Here is an 18160-nt window from a genome sequence, read left to right on the forward strand (position 1 = left end):
ACTCATCTTACTCATGTGAGCAGGTTGTTTCTTACGTAGCTAGGCTGTTGTAGGCTCAACTGCAATCGCTCCTCTTCAATGTCTATAGAACTTCTTTTGACGATATTTTGAACTAAGTTTCTATTGATATTGTACATCACTACAAATCCCTTTTTTTGAAGGATAACATGCTTCTCAACAATTACATGTTTTATTATCTGCATATTTCAAACTTCACAGATATTAATACAACAGGAGTTTGTATTGCATGATTCTATGGCATATAGAGATATCACATCGACACGTTCCTATGACTTTTGCCTTCAATGTTGTTTGATTTTTACCATCCGGCGAAACTTCTTCTGGATTATGGACGAGAAATTAACCATGTACACACAACACCATAAAAACGCAAGAAAGACGTGAGAAACAATAACATCTAAGTAACTTTTGTCATCTAAGTAATCTGTTCTTTTAAACTTACAATGCCTGACAACAATGAGGTACTATGTTTGTTCTACATAGCTGACTGGCTTGCTTCAGAACGTTGCTTTCCTTTAGTGCGAGTTTGTCCAGTTTCATCCGAACCGCTCTTGGAGTTGGTGGCAGTTGAAGAAGTTCTTATGCGTCTTCCGCATCCAAGCTTTTCCAATATAGGATGTAGCCACAAACTTCGCACATTTGGGTGGCGAATACAGTTCGACAGAAAGATAAAAAATCCCTAAACAAGGATAATGCGCGTTAATGTGTCAAATTTTATCCATTATTGCCATTGAGTTAGAGATAAATGTGGTTTAAGAGGGTTTTAAGGCGAATAAATTTATGCATACGTAGATCGATCAATAATGTGCTGGTTACGAAATGACGTATCGGAAATTGCATGGACTTTATCAAAGAGGTACTTGAGGAACCGACAAGAATTATGTGCGAATAATTTTATACTTATAAGTAAAAAATATTTCGGAAATTAGTTGGCTTTTTCCGACAAATATTTATGCATTACCTGTAGGGAATTTACAACTGTAAAGAGCCATGCCATGATCGATTGGTATGTTACGTCATCAGCAACCAACATTAGAAACCCAAATATCCATGTTAGACCCATCATCAAGATCAATGTTATTGCAAGCATGAAATCCTGGGAGTTCGTACGCTTTTGTGCGGACGACCGAATCTGTTAAAGTAACGGTTGTCAGCAAAACAACTCGGCATAAATTGAAATTGCATTTCATATGTTAAACCCACTTCACATGTTGTGCGAATTTTCACATGCAAACAGATTGTATTTTAAATCTTATTGAAATGTATGTCGTTTTACACATGGCTGAGAAGTGTTCTGTGTAGCTAACCTTCTGCTTTTTGCACGTAAGACTGCTAAACACAATTGCAAACAAGACAAGATTGAAAGCAAGCAGTAGACCGACGGGCAAAAGGAATCCATAATGCAGAGAGCTCAGATGCACCCAACACATGTGTCTTGCTTGATACGATGATATAAACAGATTGTCATCTGCAGACAAGAATTCTGTCACAATAAAGTACCGCACAAACGAAAGTTTCGCACATTTTTACCATTGAAAAACAGAAAGGCAACACACATATAAATAAAAGATAGCACCATCTCTTTTACTCACTGTAATGTTTGTTGTCGTTTTTGGGCAAAAAAATAAACCAATAAATAAATGAATACAATATAGACTCTCATTAGTCCACAAAAAATGTAATCGACGTATGTTTTGATTGTTATTACCTGGCCTGTATCTGGGAATATCGTATTTAAGTATCGTGACACAGGCGTTTACCAGCACTATAATCAGAGGTACCAGGTACGATACCAGCACAGACGTGATGCGAACTTTGTCCGATGATGTGCTCATCACCTGCAAACACGTAAACGTAAAGTCTGAAGGTTAAATCGGAAAACCTCAGATTATCTACCTTCACCAGAGCATTGTAAAGGTCGTAGGCGTTAGCGCTCATCCAAAACCATGTGGCTAGTAAGAAATACTGTAGGAATGCCGTAGAAATGTAACATTCTATCCTATTTTCAATGTTTCCAGCGCTGGTTAAGAAGATAACGTTTACCACAAGAAGGCATACGCAGATGTTTAGAAGAAAGAGAGTTGGTTTCTTTGCTCTCAGTTCTCTGCAAACATGGGGTCAAAATTTCTGGTTCGGTTTCAAACCTGGAAGACATTAGCTTTGCTCACTTGATGCTGATGTAGATGACGAACGTTAGCACAAGGCCAGCGATAGACAGACCGCATCCTATGTATGTAGCGATGTGAAGTGCGTGCGCTGACGGAAGCACAACCGATTTCTTCAAAGCAAATATCGTTAAAATAGTTTCTACGTATATTGACAGATAGTACTTACAACGATCATCGCGAAGTGTCCTAGTTGGTGGCAGTGGAACCTTGGATCCCCGTCTGGGCCGCTCACCAACACACAGGTGTTTGGAACCCAGCGGAATTGATCTTTATCCAAGCTCACACATTGTGTTCTGGTGACTGTTTCCTATGAAAAAGATGTTATTTTCAACCTTTTCCTCAGTCTACACTGACTTCAAACCTTTAAGCGATTTGTTTCATGGCGAACTCCGCCCTGTCGTTTGGTTCGGTTGTTGAAAGTAATGTTCACTATCTCCTCGGTGTTCGAAATGGTGAAATCCTTAATGCGAGCCGTTATTACCTGAAAAATATGTTGGTTTACACATCACATATTGCCTCATTTTATATTGGTTCCCTTTTTCGTACGTTGTAATAACTTTGGTTGACCGTAATGACGTATTTCTGAATGCCAAAATGTTATTTGTGCAATTAGTTCTTTGTTTCAGAGTAAATTACGTACATTTAATTTCCGCATAAACTTTGAACAAAATTGAATTTAAAACAAAGTCGTACTTCGCTAATTTCGTCATCCACAGTCGGAAAAAGTGCGTTGGTTGTGTGAAGTACGAAGGATACGCGCACCGGCTCCTCTTTCACATTCCGCTTCGGGCGATCTTGCCGCAAACCAATAGACGTTGCTGCCATTTCCAACAACTCTGCTGGTATCACGAAATTGATGGGAGGCTCGTAAGGGACTCCCGATGTTAAAAGGGGGGAGAAAGAAACGTCAGAGTAATGACCAGCGGTGGGCTTCTGCTCCTCGATCTACAGTAACAGTGTGTGTTAAAACGTGACACGAAGCATTTTATCCTCAACTGCTGAGTGCTAGTCCACTCTAAGGATCGTGAGTTCAAACCTCACCGGGAGCTAATTTTTCAGATCTCGCTTCGATTGTCCCTAGGAATGGGTGATCCAGCAAAGCCTTGCCTACGATGCCAGTGAATCTCAATGCTTTTTACCCTATTATAGTTTGCTCTCAAAAACTTATTTTACCTGTATCGTGATATCCTTTGTCTTTAGGTTAAGTGATGTTCTATTTCCGGGAAGCTGTACACGGTCTGTGAAATCTTGCAAAACCTTGACCAGAGTTGTTTTTTGCTCCTTTAGTTTCCTTTGACCAATAATGATTTACTCGTTTATAGTAGTTATTTGCTTTTGGTTACAAAGTCAAATTTTTGCTTCATCAAATAACAACACAAATTATCAGGAAATAAATGAATTGTATATTTAATAAAACTTAATATGTTGCGCCGATTGCCAAAAAGAAATAAACCCGACTCAATTTTGATGTTTGAAATAAGCTTAAGGGCTGTATTTAAACCACGTGGTAACAAATATAGTTTCAACATACTTTGTAGCCTTTTCTTTGTTTGCCAGAGACGCCGAGACTTGGTTGGTCACCAACAGGATATCAAGAAGATTCTGTTTGGTAATCTACATGCACATATTTCATTTTGTGAAAAGCTTTTATCAATCTGCATCATTTACACAACATACCTTTACTTTTGAACTGACTGAACTCAGTTGGAGAAGTGTATTTGCAACTGTTGCCGTTTCCTCTGCGCTTAGGTTCGTAGTTGTGGATGAAGTGACAAGTCTTAAGTTGGTTAAGGACGATGTGATTGCTTCTGTAGTCGTTGGTTGCTGCAAGATAGGATTTCTTTAGAACTTGCTCTGCGAAAATCTTCTGCACTTTTCTCGTGCAAAAATACACAGACACCTTACAAATGAAACTATACACTGTAATGTTTCCTAAGCTGTATAACGCTTTACTGCGCATTTGTTTACTTAATCCAACAAACCTTCAAAATATTGGCGACCACAGTTGATATATTTGTTGCACAAGTCAAACTGTGGAGATTTGCGAATGAAGTAATTTGATGATTCAACAGATTTCTTGAGCAGACTGCAGAGGCGATTGCTCTCCCTGCGATTCCGGTTATACACAAAATAAATCATGACAAGTTTATACATGTGGTTTCGTAAATCTTTTTTACCGTCTCGACACTTTTGAGCAGACAAAATTGATTCTCCGATGCTCGCACGTTCAAAGTTGTAATAACTGTATGTTGCGGTGTCGTATAACACGGTTTCTTTGCAGAAAGCTATAACAAATTCTTGCGTTACAACAATACTTGTGTACAAAAAGGGGTATACGTACGATTGCAAATTGATCCGTCCCCTTCGTACCCCACTGCGCATGCGCAGGTGTATGCACTGTTGTCTTGTAGTGGCGTGCAAGTTGCCAAAGTTTTGTGGCACGTAGAGTTTATGCAGATATTTGGATTTCCTGGTTTAAAAAAAAACAAACTTTTTGTCAGATCTGTTTTTGACGAAATGAGGTGAGACTTGCAACTAATACGGTTCTTGCAACAAGTAAAGTTATCGGATGTATAGTTTGGAAAATGCTACAAGCCGCAGAGCCGATTTGGAATTATCTACAACACCCTGTTTGGGCTGAAAAGTTGAGTTACAGTTATACCTGTACTACCAACCTTCTCTATAGCGGAGCAAAAACCCTCCGCTGCTTTTGGAATGACGGCCAGTAACGAACGAAACCGTGACTTCTGGTTTGGAAAATACTTTAAACTCTTTTTGATTTCCCTGTAAACGCGAAAGTTGCAGACCGTCTGAACGCCTGATCTAAAAGGTGATAAAAAATTGTAAATTTATTTTGCCAAGCGCTTATTTTAACGTTTCTGATGGCTAACCTGGATGGTGAAGTGTTTTGTTATTAAACATTTGCCAAAGCCAATGCCACGAGATTTCGAAATGCTTTTCCGAAATTAATAATTTTTTTTTATTTCTGCCAAGTTGACCCCATCGCTTTAATCAGATAACATTTTAATAGAATAAATATTTGGGAACCGTTTGGTTGTGTGTTCAGCAAGAGGTGACAATTTGGTTTTATTAATTTGCTGCAAATACAACGATGTTTTAATAAAACTTTGAGTACCTCGAGCCAAGACTGGGAATCGGTAATCTGGACGTCCACTTTCATATGCACCTCCTTTCCAGGTGTTGTTGTGTTGATGTTCCAAAAACAGTTCAGGTTATCGAGGTGCACGTAGGGGTATCCCCTTGAAGATATTTCTTGCCAGTAGGGCGAGGCAGTAAGGTTTTTCCCACAACTTTTCCGATCAACTGCCAGTCCATACGATAGGTTACAGTTTAATTACTTTGAATCCCTTATTCACGAATGCATGCCAACGTTACCCGATTGTCTGGTGATGTTGACGGAGAATCTACTTTTTTGGGTGTTAGTTTCAAAGTACACTCGCATTGTGTACGTCAACGGCAAAGTTGCCGAAAGAAATTGGCTTGTGTTGTAAAATCGGTTTGTCTTTGTGTATATCTGTATATATTGGTGTTATGGTTTGCCAGCATAGCAACATCGATAAGCTGTTATTTGCTGGTTTCACCGTTTATTAGAGAATTTTTTTTCGTTTAATATAAAGGTTTCGACCAAGATTTTAAGCAGAAGCCAAACATGACACAACAACCCCTGTAAAATAATTCTAAGTCATTCGTTTGACGTTTTTCCTAAATATACACGTGTGCTTGCAGGCATTATCGGTATCGCTTATTCAAATAGAATAGAAAACAACAGCAAAAAGTGCAGTTTGTTTCTTTTAGCTTCTTTCATCACTACTCACCTCAAGCTTATCCATTGGAGACAAAGTTAAACTCAGCATCGTAAGGGCCAGAAAGCTGTTATTTGCAGTCAACGTCCAACCGCACTTAAGTCCGCGAGGCGCAAAATCCGGAAATCCAGGGGAGCTGATGATTCTTCCGGTTGTGATTATTTCTGTATTGCCGCACTTGGGAACTAAAAAGAAGTGTATTATTTTGCTGGATAACTTGGACATTTTCTTTGTTCAGTTGATGTAACTTTTTATAATTCCATAGATTTTGTGCGAAAGTATTTAAAAACTTAATTTAATTTATTTAATTAATAGTCGTTTAATAATTATTATTGGAAACATAAAATAATCAACGATCGCTTGCCTTCTTCTATGTCAATGCGAAAAGGCAACTGGGCGTTTCTGCGTTGTAAGAAGGATCTGACTCTAACTTCCGGAGAATTTATGACGATGTTGACATCTTGTCCTTTCCCAAGTGGCACCTGTATGTCACTTCCGTCTTCTTGAAACTGTAAAATTTCTTTGACTTTGAGATGATTTTTTGTATATGTTTGACACAGCCCTTTGACATCGCGTTAGTATGTAAAACCTATTGAATAGTAAATGCGCAAACAACGCATGTATCCAAAAAACACACTTATATCCCCGAAGTGGAATATAAACTGATAGTATTTAATAACAATCGTTCTTGTTTTCTCACCTCAATTGTATTGGTTGTGTTCTGGTCAACATACAAATCATGCACTTTAATGTACATACTACTGTTTCGAATGCCAGGTGATGAGATGGTGTACGAGCAGGAACGTAAAGCGGGGTAGTAAAGTAGGCTGTTCGACATATCATTGAAGTACCGTTTCGCCTCAGTGATGTTTAAACTTCTGTCACATGCTTCAAAAACACACGGTCAAGTATAAGCTGGCCATAAAAATATCGTGTTAAACAGGATTGTTCTACATATATGAGACGTATTTCTTTTCCTGCAGTCGGTATAAGACTGTTGTAATGAATTGATGTGTGAAGATATGCAATTTGTTGGTAAACAAATTAACAAACAATAAATGTGATCGACTTTTAAATTTGTCTTACCACATTCAAGCTAAAGGCAATAGTTTGTAAAACTTAGTCATCAATTAATACCGACTTGTTGATTATTATAATCTTAACCAGAGGTCGGCAACTCTACCACTGATGTGGCTACAAGTTCATGCAAGAAGAACAATGCGAAAAAAACAAAACAGTTTTGGGTGAACTTTGGTTGTCCTGTGGATCAAAGAATTAAATAAAATATTTGCCGACCTCTGTCCTGAATAAAATTGAAACACGGCCTTGCTCTACGCTTACGTCTTAAACTATAAGAAGCATTGAAGACGATCCTTTCCATGATTGTGTTGTCGAGTTCAAGGAATACTTGGATCGGTTTGGAATCGTGAAATATTGCTGTTTGTCCTGCATGTACGTCCATCGACTTACTGTTGCCTGCTGTTAAAACCTGTACACAAAGCATTCAGATCAGTGTTTGTCAAACATTCCAAACCTTTTTTGTCTTTACCTCTGACCCCTGAGGGACGAATGCTTTAATTTTGTATTCCTAACCACTTTGTAATGACGTTTTTTTAGTATTTTTGTTTTGGAATTGTGTCTTAATTACAGGTTTTTAAGCCGCATGTTCGGCGAAATTTAACAACTAAAAGATAAGTTCAAAAGAAAGTCGCATGATCGGTTGCAACGGTTATTTATAAGCAGTTAAAATGATTGTTTCACTAACATGCACATAACGTTCACAGGGAAGCAAACCTTTAATGCTGACGTAATTGAAGATGAATTGGAAATTTTCAGGGTCAGAGTTAGAGGATAGCGCGCATGTCTAATGAAGTTCCAACCGCAAATAGTTCGAGATTGATTTGAAATGAGGATTTCCTTCGACGAAAATTCGCCGCTGAGATCCTCGATGTCTCGTCCGCATGGTGCCACTACAGAGTAAAATAAGCAGTAAAAGTTAATCGGCGTTTTTGTTAGGATGATCGAACCAAAACAAAAACAAGTGTTGTGTTGCATTGCGATCAAGTTAAATCTACATAGCGCGATAGTATAAAGTGCAAAAACTGACCTTGCGAGAATGTAAAAGACATTGAAGCACCTGTGAAAGATATAGGAGCAGTTTGTGAATGAATGACAAAGCTTTGGTTGATTGCCTCAGTTCGACGATAAAGGCCAGAAATCTGCAAAATAATTATGTGTCCGACGCAAAGATAAGGTCGATTGAAGGATAAAATTTGTCAATTTCAGTTTTCAATAGGTTTTAGAAAGGGTTGATTTAAATTGCCAAGAACCAGATAGAACCAATGTGACATACACTTGTATTGGGCTGATTTAAGTCAATTGTTTATCTGGCTTGTGATCAAGTTTAAACTATATCAACTTAAATGTACCGAAACGTCAGTGTATATTCCATGAAGGTCTTGCAGTCGCAAAATTTTGATGTAAATATTGTTAGGCGGATCAGCGGTGATTGACCAACTGCAACCAAAATTCGGGTTTACGTGTAACACGTCAGGAGGCAGTCCATATGAGCTCATAAGTTGATCTGTGGCGTTTGCGTGAAATGATCCTCCACAAGCTGTCGTAAGTACAAATTAAATCCTTAAAAACAAGAAAACAGTTGGCAACATCGGTTAAGCGCCCGGCCCTTATGCTAAGAAGAAAAACTGACGGAGATTCGTTGGCGGGATATCAAGGGATCGAATTCTGGTCTGGTCAAAAATAAAGCAAAACCTTCATCAAAATTTTAGCCAAAAAGACACAAACCTTTTATGTCAAACTCGCCCAACAGCCTGCCCTTGGAATGAGAGCGGTTTGCAGTTTTGAAGTAGACACGAAGTGTTCTATCCGCAGTGAATAACTGATCATTGGGTGTGTTGTTCAGGAGGCGCTGGATAACGTTTGCAGCATAAACCTACAGAAAGGTAAAGTATTTGCATTTATATTATAAAGTTTATGTACACACTGTTTCCACCTGTAAGGTCTCATCAGTTCAGCTGGTGGCTGGGCTGGCTGATGGACTAGTCACAGTCACTGGACCTTACATGTGGAAACAGTATGTTTACTCCACTCCGCAGCTCTCATTGACTATTATGGCTCTTTTGTACAAATAACATGTAATACATTTGTTTTAAGAGGGATTACCACAAATATGTTGTTGGCCTGATCGATCTGTAAAGGGTTTCTTATAACAAGAGTTCGAGATCCACTCATCCCTTGTGGGGGATAAAATGTCCAACCGCACACCAAGTTTGGATCCGCGTTTTGGGGGTAGTTAGGTGAAGAAATTACTCCTTTTGTGGTATTTGTTGAATATCCACAGGTGGGTACTGAAAAGCACATTGGAAATTTTATGCAAGTCAGTGCTCGTTTGTAAAGGCTATGCCTTAGATTAATTTTCCCCCACTCAATTATAAAACTATGGTAAAGGCGTTTTATCAGTTAGTGGCGAAATTGTAATACCTTCTCTATATACAACGGTATAGCCAGAACCTCTGCTTTCAGAAGAGAAGTCAACTTTTACTGGAAGTTTGTGAGCGACCATCAGAATTGTTTCATAAATTACATCGTAATATCCGATTTGAGATGAACCTTCAAAAACCTAAAACAAAATATGTCATATGAACATGAGGCAGATGATGTCACAATGCTTACAAGAACTAAATCAATACTGGTAAAAGTTTTCTGAGTGGTTCTGGGAATCATTTCTCTCTTTCCACTCTGACCATCGTTTGCTTTTGCAAGTGATGTGGCTGGCATTCTATACTCTATCGGTTGTCACGTAAACTGCTCATGTGAAAAGGATTGAAGTTAACATTGTCTGACTTGTGTCTTTATATTGGCACTTGGTAAGAATACAATTGTATATACAAATTAGAATATAGATTAGTTCGAAACCAGAAGAAAGGAGATTGCCAAATTCTAGCCCAAGGCTCAAGGACCATAAACTTTAAAGTGAGGTTTATCTAGGAACACTAGGCCTAAACTAAACGATACCTATTGCGGCATACGTTGCAGTCTCTTGGTTTGCAATTAACTGTAGCTTAGTTGACAATTTACCGTGACTCCACTGCAACAATCTGTGTTTAAATTTGGATTTCCCGAAATCTTTAACTGGATACTCCTCATCGGATTAGATGGATTGATTGTCAATTTGCAAGTGGACTTTGTGGGTCGGAAAAATGGAAATCCTGGTGTCGTTATGGTTTGAGAAATCGTAGTTGCCGTCAGCGTTTGTTGGCAGACTACAAAAGAAGACTCATAATTTCTCAAACTGTACATATTACCACTTAAATGCGAATTTGACACTTCATCGCTAAATACATGGACTTCGCCGGACGTTTCTAAAAAATCTACCACAGTTTGTACAGACTTCAATTAAATGTATGTTTTAACATAAAAGTTAATTCTTACCACGGTATCGGTAAGTCGCCTTGAATGGGTTTCCTGTAGCTGTACCGGAATTGTAGTAAACCCGTAGAACATTTTCTGTTGCAAAATCTCTATACGAGTCCTTGTACAAATCAGCCAGAAAGCCATGTTTGTCATATACCTTGATGACAGTAAAATTTTGTCTGTTTAACCTGACTTGTCACTTTTGCAGTAACGGCACTTCATAAACATACAAAAAACGAACTGTTTCTCCCAAGATTGCAATGCTTATTAACATCTGTACGTTTACTTCAAATTTTTTTAACATCCAAATGTTAGAATCTTGTTGGACTTGAATGCACATAGCAGGCAGCTTTTTGGTGCTAATCCGGCCAGAGCAAAACCAATCTCAAGTAAAGATAAATACACCCACAGTCTTATACCTGTAAAACGGCGTTTGGGTTGTTGCTGTGTTGTACGGTATCAAAAATCATTTGAAACACCATCTCTTTAACTGGAACCGTGATGCCGTATATATTCCACCCGCATTGTGTATTTGGTGGGACAGTTTGTGGAAAGTTGTTGGAATTTAGTTGTCCGTTTAACACGTTGGTGTCGAAACCACATTTTGTCACTGGAAGAATATAAAGGCACGATGACGTCACAGCGGTATATATAGATATTGCGCACTAACGTTAAGAAAACCACCATAAAACTTCAATGCACCACAATTTTTGCTCGAATATTTAAAATAAATTTGTAAACGTCTGTCCATGTAGACTACGCAATTTTACTTAGGAGCTACACATTTGTACAGCAAATAGTATTTGATTAAATAACGTCGTATTTGATAAACCAGGATGTATATGTGGCATGCTAGAACGTGCTGTGTTAAGGCCCGTTTACACTACAGACGATTCCGTGTTTGTTTTATTGTGCGCGCGTGCTGAGTTGTGCTGGGATGGGATGTGCCGGTCTGTTCTAGAATGTGCTCTCTTTCGCTCGGTGAGCATAAATTCGGGCACAGTTGGGCACATTTCGGCACACATTGATGCGAAATTGTAGCGCGACTGCTTAAAAATAGAGGACATATATTATTTTAGTGGTGGCTGTGTGATGTGACCGCGTTTGACATGTGAGCGATTGTTTTGAGCGTATGAAATGGTGCCGTAGCTGCATTACAAAGCGGTGTGTGGAATGGCGTCTCAGCGGGATGCTGCTGTGGAAAACCATTGTCCTGGTTCAATTATACCATCTTTGTTTTCATAATCTGTGGTGTTTGGTTCAACATACTGTAGTGTTACCTTGCGTCGTAAAAAATTATGTAAAACAGTACATGTCTTAACTATGTGAAACAATACATGCCTTTTGTTCATAAATATCTACAGCCAATAGAAACAACTTCAATTTGTACTTATAATAGGCAGAGAAATGCAAGGCAAGAGTGACATCCTTAAAAAATTATCAACGTAACTTGTCACTTGCATTTGTCGTGCTCGATTATTCCAGTAGTGTAAACACCGTGTGTGGCAGATTGTGATGTGCCGTGCCAAACTGTGTTCGTGTGTAAACGGGCCTTTACGCGCAAATAACATGACTTGCGCCAACACTCGGGTCTCTAACTTCCCGTTGTTCGATGCACGTTTCTCAGTTTCTGACCCGAAAGAGAGCATGCGTATTGTTGGTTATTTCCCAGTGATTGTTTGTACATTGGATGGCTCGTATGCCGAAGTTAAGGTTATTTGCTTTTTACTTTTCGCCTATCTTTGTTTTTATAATTCTATTCCCCACAATTTTACATTGGTTCGCCATCGAAAAGATTTAAGAACCTGCGCCGTATTCGAAACCTTTTTGTTCATGGAAATTTGTCGTGTGTTAAAGAAGATATAAGTTTGTACTGTGTAATTATTTTTGGTACTGTGTTATTGTCCGTATGTGGCCAGTTTTCCTGTTAATATTATTACTTAGTGATGAGTCCGTGCTTTGGGACTGAAATGGTCTAGAAATCTACCTTAATTTATTATCCGCGCAAACTAAAATATTCCACAAAAACAAAAATTCTTAATTTTTTGATGTCCCGATTTTCTTTGAAATATTAAAAGAAAAATCCCATAAAACCACCACAGTTACGTGTTCATATTTTCACCATCTTACCTTGTGAGTAAGTCAAACGAAAGACGCCCATTCCAATTACTCTCACTTTAATTGATGAGGAATGAACGATCAGGTTAAAGGGATCGTAGATTTCATCTTTTCGTCCCCCAAGCGTTGTGAAAATGTGATAGGCGATGTTAGGGTCGGAACTGTTTGTCAGTGTGATCTATAGGTGTAATACAATCAAGCGTATGTATTTACAGGCAATGTTCATTTTGCTCTTGTTAAAAACAATGTCTTACGTCAAATGTGCCGCCGGTAGAATTTGTGTCTAAAACTTGCACTTTAATGCTTTTGCTTGGAGACAGCGGCCGTATCGTCCACGTACATAGCAGGTTACCCGCTTCACTTAAAGGGTAGCCGGGCGTTTGCAAAATCTGTTCATTGTCTGTAGCCGTTAGGTCCCGGTTGCAAGCTAATGGAATGAATTGTAGGAAAGAAAGTTAGTTTAAAGTTAGTTTGGTTGGCTAGTTCATTACAAAATTAGTATCTTTATTTGTGGCTCATAATACGTGTTACAACATTTGTCATTTAAAGTAGTGACAGACGGAGGTAATTTGCAGCCTTTTTGCAAGTGTTACTTGTTGGGCCACATTCTGCTAGCTTGCTAAAATGAAACAAATTTTTTCTATCACGTCGACAAATCATATTCGTTTCTGCGTTTACTTGCGTAGTTGAAATTTGCTGAGAATTTCAGGACTGTTGTTTTATCGGAACCAGTTTCCATGTAGACTCGTAGAAAAGATGTGTGATAAAAGCTGGAATCTCCGGTTACTGTACTTATCCGTTTACTGGGATTATAAATCTGGAAATAAAAAACGGAACGTATATACCTAATTTTGTGAATCGTGGAAAATATTTAAATGGTGTCACTAATGTATCAAACCAGCAGTCCAGGTGCTGTTCCGCAGCGATGTACACTTTATTAACAAACATTATCTATATATAAGACAAGAAATCTCTGAATATATCTCGTAACGATGTATGTAGAATTACTTATGCATTTGAACATAACAACTTATAATTAGCTTCACCTCTATCAAGTCTGACGTTCCCGAAATCTCAACATTACGCAAGACCAAGTGGAGCAAGTAGGATTCTTGTTGCTGCTGCTTATCAACTATCAAGTTCCAACCGCATTTGGTGTTGGGAGGTACAAAGGAAGGAAAGTTCGGTGCTGAGAAACTTCCAGAAAGAAGGAGTGTGGAACCACATGGATCGACTGCATAAAGTTACCGAAATGTAAATCATGGTTGTTTTAGATTGTAACTTTTCATCGGTTATACATGCTATGACCTGATACATAATAGGTTTTACATTTGGTTTGAAGTGGTACAATAACCTGCCATAGTAAATGCATAAAAACGACGGAAATTTACCTTCCATGTATTGAAGGCGAAAAGATACTCCGTTAGAGTTCCAGAATGCTGTCTGCCTAACGATTGCAGTTCCATTGTTCGCAACAATTTTGACGTCATTGCCGGAAGTTAGCTGGGGAAAACTAGCAATGACGTAACTTCCGTCAAAAACCTGCAAAAGACGATATCATTTATAAGTGATTTTTACAGTAACGAAACAACATAGGAGACAAATATTTTGTATTATTTCTATTCGATTTGCCTGGATCTAAAGAGCCGTGTGTATATAATAGTAAAAACGCCATTGAATCTCAGAAAAAAATGCGCATTAATTCGATGACCTCCATATTTATGAGCAAGTTATGCTAAGCTATCATACCTGGATCGACGACCTACTGGTTTGGGAATGGTGCACAAAATGCAAATAGACACTTTTTGTTGGATTAGTTGCTTTTATTATCCAATCACAAGATTTCGAGTCATTTGCATATGCTGTGATTTCCTGCAGTCCAGTTGTTGCGTTGTAAAAACCGCCACATGCTAAGAAACAATAACAGGCTCTTTTACATTCATGAAGAAAGCACTTGTGTAATCATTGTCCCTATATGCCTATTTGTGGAAACCTCAATGAAAGTGTGAATTCAGTATCTTGTAAGGTATTTTTACATTTGCATTACTGTTGGTTAACTCCGTTGTTGTGTTGTTTTTTAGCGATACTGATGATGCCTGCACAGACAGGCGAAATATATATGTCGTAAAAACTTGAAACAGACAGACGACTTGGGAATATTTATCATTTTCAGTATCTTAGATTTGAAGTTAAAAGTGGCCCTGCTTTGATAGTTGTAGTGTTATTATGTTTTAATGGCATTTTCACTGATTTCAACAACATCAAAATGTTGATGGCGTACAAATAATATGTAATCAACATTGTCTTCATGTCTGCAACACACATTAAATCAGACCAGGGTTTGCCAAACTTTTTGGGCCACTGACCGTTCGTTAATCTTGTTTTAGGACCCCCGGTCTTGCGTCATTTGATTATTTCCGCCTAATCAGCGTGGAAAAAATGTAACTTTTTCTTTTTTTTGTCATGACTTCACGGACCCAAGTTCGGAACGCCCTGACAGGGTCCCTATTCCGATACTGTTTATACTTGGAAATATACGTATATAACCACATACGAATTGAAATGCAACTGCAACGAAGAAAATCTTACTCACCCGACGTTTTACATATTACGACGCTCAGAGCGATAATAACCGGCAAAAGTGCCATATATTTTTTGAAGTATCCAAATCAGACAAATAATAATGCGTTTATTTTCCTAAACAAGATTGGTTTATTTTGCATGTTTTGCTAATCCTACGCTGCTTTGTTGCTTACAACTGTTTGATGTGAAATACTTTTTCCAACGCATGCGGAAGGCTTTCTGCTGCTCTTACTTTTCCCTATGCTACCTTAATGGATGCAACATTGATTGTATCGTCCTTTCATTTTCATGACATTTTCATGGCTGAATTATTGTCATGACTAAACGATGCGACAGATTTCTGCTTAACTGTCGCTAAAACCAAACACGCGATGTTGTGCAAGAAGTTTTTATACCAGATATTTATACTCGTATCACGCACGGTTGTAGCCAAAAGTGATTAAACGCACGCTCGCGAGGCAACGGAAATTCAAGCTACAAAACGCACGCTCGCAAGGCAACGGAAATTCTCGTTGTGACAAATAACATCCCCCAAATCTAAAGACTCAATTACGTATTAGAACTTCTATCGAGGCAATACGATGTTAGTTTTACTTACAACTGTGTGATGATTCCCAATTTCCCTCGGGGGATATAAGTTGATCACATTTGATAATCACACGATTTCCTTGTCTGTAAACACGATAAAACTATAGTTTATCAGGCTTTATTTACCTCAATAAAACCAACGTAACTGCATCGTGCTGTGCAACATGATACCTTGTCGTAATCTTTCATGATTTCAAGTTTATTTCCCAATCCTTTACTGAATAACCAATGAACAGGTTGGAAGTATGTGTTGCAGTGCTTTTTTAGATTTAAATCAATTAATTTTTGCAAAAAACGTTTTCAAGACAAAGTCAGGTTTATGACACATTTGTCGGTTCGATCGAATCCGGAATATCCAAGGTTCAATGTACTGGATACAGTATGTTCATACATGTTGAATGCAAACTGGTGGGTACCAAAAAAAATGAAAAAAAATGATCACCTATAATGAAGACTTAACTCGCTAATGATGTGTTTATTGTAACCAACCAAGGTGGAAACACCGTGGCCAAGCAAAAGCTAAAACCAACTGTGCCGTTAGAAAAGTGTTATTGTTTGAAAAAAATTCTTACGCCCTCTCGATGGGTCACTGACAAACCCAAAGGGGCTCACGCATCCTCAACCTAGAAACCTCTAGTATTTCTTTGGAGATGGTTTCCACTGATTTCGATTTTATTGATCACGACCAAGAAGGTTTAGAAAATATGAGACACATCGATCAATTGTGTTTCATATATAGCCTTAAATAAACGAAATGACTTAGTCCACTGACACTGACATAAGCACGTGTCTAGAAAGCTGTCAAATCAACCACATCAATCGACCCGCAGAGAACAGCAACGCCATTTAAGTTAACAAGGAATCCCAAATACGTCAGAACAGTCGAGTTAAAACGTTTTCCACTTAAATTGTAGTCATGAAAATGTTAATACTTCACAACATGCATAGCCAATGAAGCAGTATCAATTTATTAAAACAACACAAAGAATAAGTCTTAACAATTTTCATTTAGGAATTCAGACATGTTAACGTATGGACTAAATCAGAGGTTCTTAAACTTTTTTGGTCTCGACCCCTTGCCATTTTTTTTATCAAATCTTGCGACTCCCACAGTAATGGCCTGCTTATTAAACTACTGTTTATTCGTGGATTTGGGGGTAAAAAATGCACACCCCAAGTCGGCTGCACAGTCGAGTTTGTTAAGTGTTTTTGCCCCCCACTCGCAAGTGCAAAACAACCAGATATTAAGCCAAAACTACTTTCATCAATCCAACGACCATTATCATAGTTACCATGGATCACACATTTGTTGCTAGACGTGTGTTTTACAAACCTTTGCGCCCCCTTGCCAACCGTCCACGCCTTCTTAGTGGAGCGAACCCCATATAAGAACACCTGGAATAAATAATCGCGAAAATACAGTAACAGGTTCATTTTCCGTAACACCTATATCACCCACTTTACCGAAAGCAACGTTTTTCATCGCAGCAGATGTGGAAACTTCACTTTAAAGTTCATGACACAAAAGACCCCTTTTCGCTTTGTGTGAGCATGGGTTTTTCAGCCAATAAGCCTTAACAGCGCGTCTGTGGTTATAAATTGATTGACAGATGAAACGATTTAAGAGTAATATACAATGGCCTACTGTAACAACCCAGCACAACCAACCTCACAAGGTGAGCCACAATATGATACATGAGCTGCTGTTACCTGTTTATGGGTTCAAACAAATGCACAGAAACCCACGACTCTGACATTAGTTTCTCGTCTTTAACCGCAACCGATAGAGGAGTGGTCGGTAGATCTTCCCGTTGTCGTTGCTTCGTCACATTACCGAAAAATTCTGTACATTTATAGTCAAAAATGTGATCGCACTCACATACTACAGACCACGCTGCAGATGTGTGTCATGTGACTACTAACCGCACTTACCAACAACGCATCAAAACAGAAATATTACGAACATATTCAGGACCAAAATTGAACCGTTTTGACATATATCATAGACAAAAGGGAGAACGGAATTCTGTGCCCATGCAGTTCGGTGAATTGTCATGTGGAAAATCCAAACGGAAGAGACTGAAATTACCTCCGCAGCGATACGGTCGATCGGTGTAACTCCAGGTCGTTCGTACTACCATAGATAACGTCGTAGTGATTGTTTTGTGTGGATTTGTTGAACTCCACGAATAAAAGTTTTGTGATAATTGCAAGTCATCGCATAAGTTCCATAATTTTTGAATGGGGAACAGCTAAGCGCGTGTCTGCAGCATTTGGTGGTAATCCATAGGAACCAAATGTTCTGCGCAATTTAATCGTCAATTTGACGATCCGCAAACAGTTCAACACGTGTGTCACTGTTCTTCCGGGAAAGTAGCTTGTAGTGAACATTGCTCGTCATTCATTTCCTGACATGCAACACGG

At 38.6% G+C, this 18160-nt stretch overlaps 1 protein-coding gene across 1 annotated transcript; it reads right to left on the minus strand.

Moving 5' to 3' along the window:
• Positions 1 to 467: 467 nt before the first annotated feature.
• LOC145913851 (uncharacterized) lies at positions 468 to 8577 on the minus strand. The gene is made up of 25 exons (XM_083001614.1): positions 8443 to 8577; positions 8121 to 8232; positions 7808 to 7983; positions 7355 to 7502; positions 6714 to 6901; positions 6378 to 6522; positions 6026 to 6198; positions 5586 to 5724; positions 5326 to 5513; positions 4865 to 5012; positions 4531 to 4659; positions 4367 to 4474; positions 4172 to 4296; positions 3867 to 4013; positions 3721 to 3803; positions 3363 to 3480; positions 2883 to 3134; positions 2551 to 2670; positions 2356 to 2496; positions 2190 to 2299; positions 1918 to 2125; positions 1730 to 1859; positions 1329 to 1489; positions 983 to 1153; positions 468 to 700 (listed from the first exon to the last, which is right to left on the minus strand). The coding sequence occupies exons 2-25, from the start codon at positions 8140 to 8142 to the stop codon at positions 497 to 499; spliced, it is 3534 nt and encodes a 1177-aa protein (XP_082857740.1). The 5' UTR covers positions 8143 to 8232; positions 8443 to 8577; the 3' UTR covers positions 468 to 496.
• Positions 8578 to 18160: the final 9583 nt, after the last annotated feature.

The sequence above is a fragment of the Ascidia mentula genome, chromosome 9 (genome assembly GCF_947561715.1).
Source record: "Ascidia mentula chromosome 9, kaAscMent1.1, whole genome shotgun sequence".
NCBI classification, from domain to species: domain Eukaryota; kingdom Metazoa; phylum Chordata; class Ascidiacea; order Phlebobranchia; family Ascidiidae; genus Ascidia; species Ascidia mentula.

Excerpts from the sequence above, each read along its gene's own strand:
- LOC145913851 (XM_083001614.1), bottom strand. The coding sequence starts at position 8,142 with ATGTCTTTTACATTCTCGCAAG. Across the intron at positions 7,503-7,807 it reads CAATTACGTCAGCATTAAAG|GTTTTAACAGCAGGCAACAG; the intron begins GTTTGCTTCCCT and ends CTTTGTGTACAG. Across the intron at positions 3,135-3,362 it reads CAAAGGATATCACGATACAG|ATCGAGGAGCAGAAGCCCAC; the intron begins GTAAAATAAGTT and ends CTGTTACTGTAG.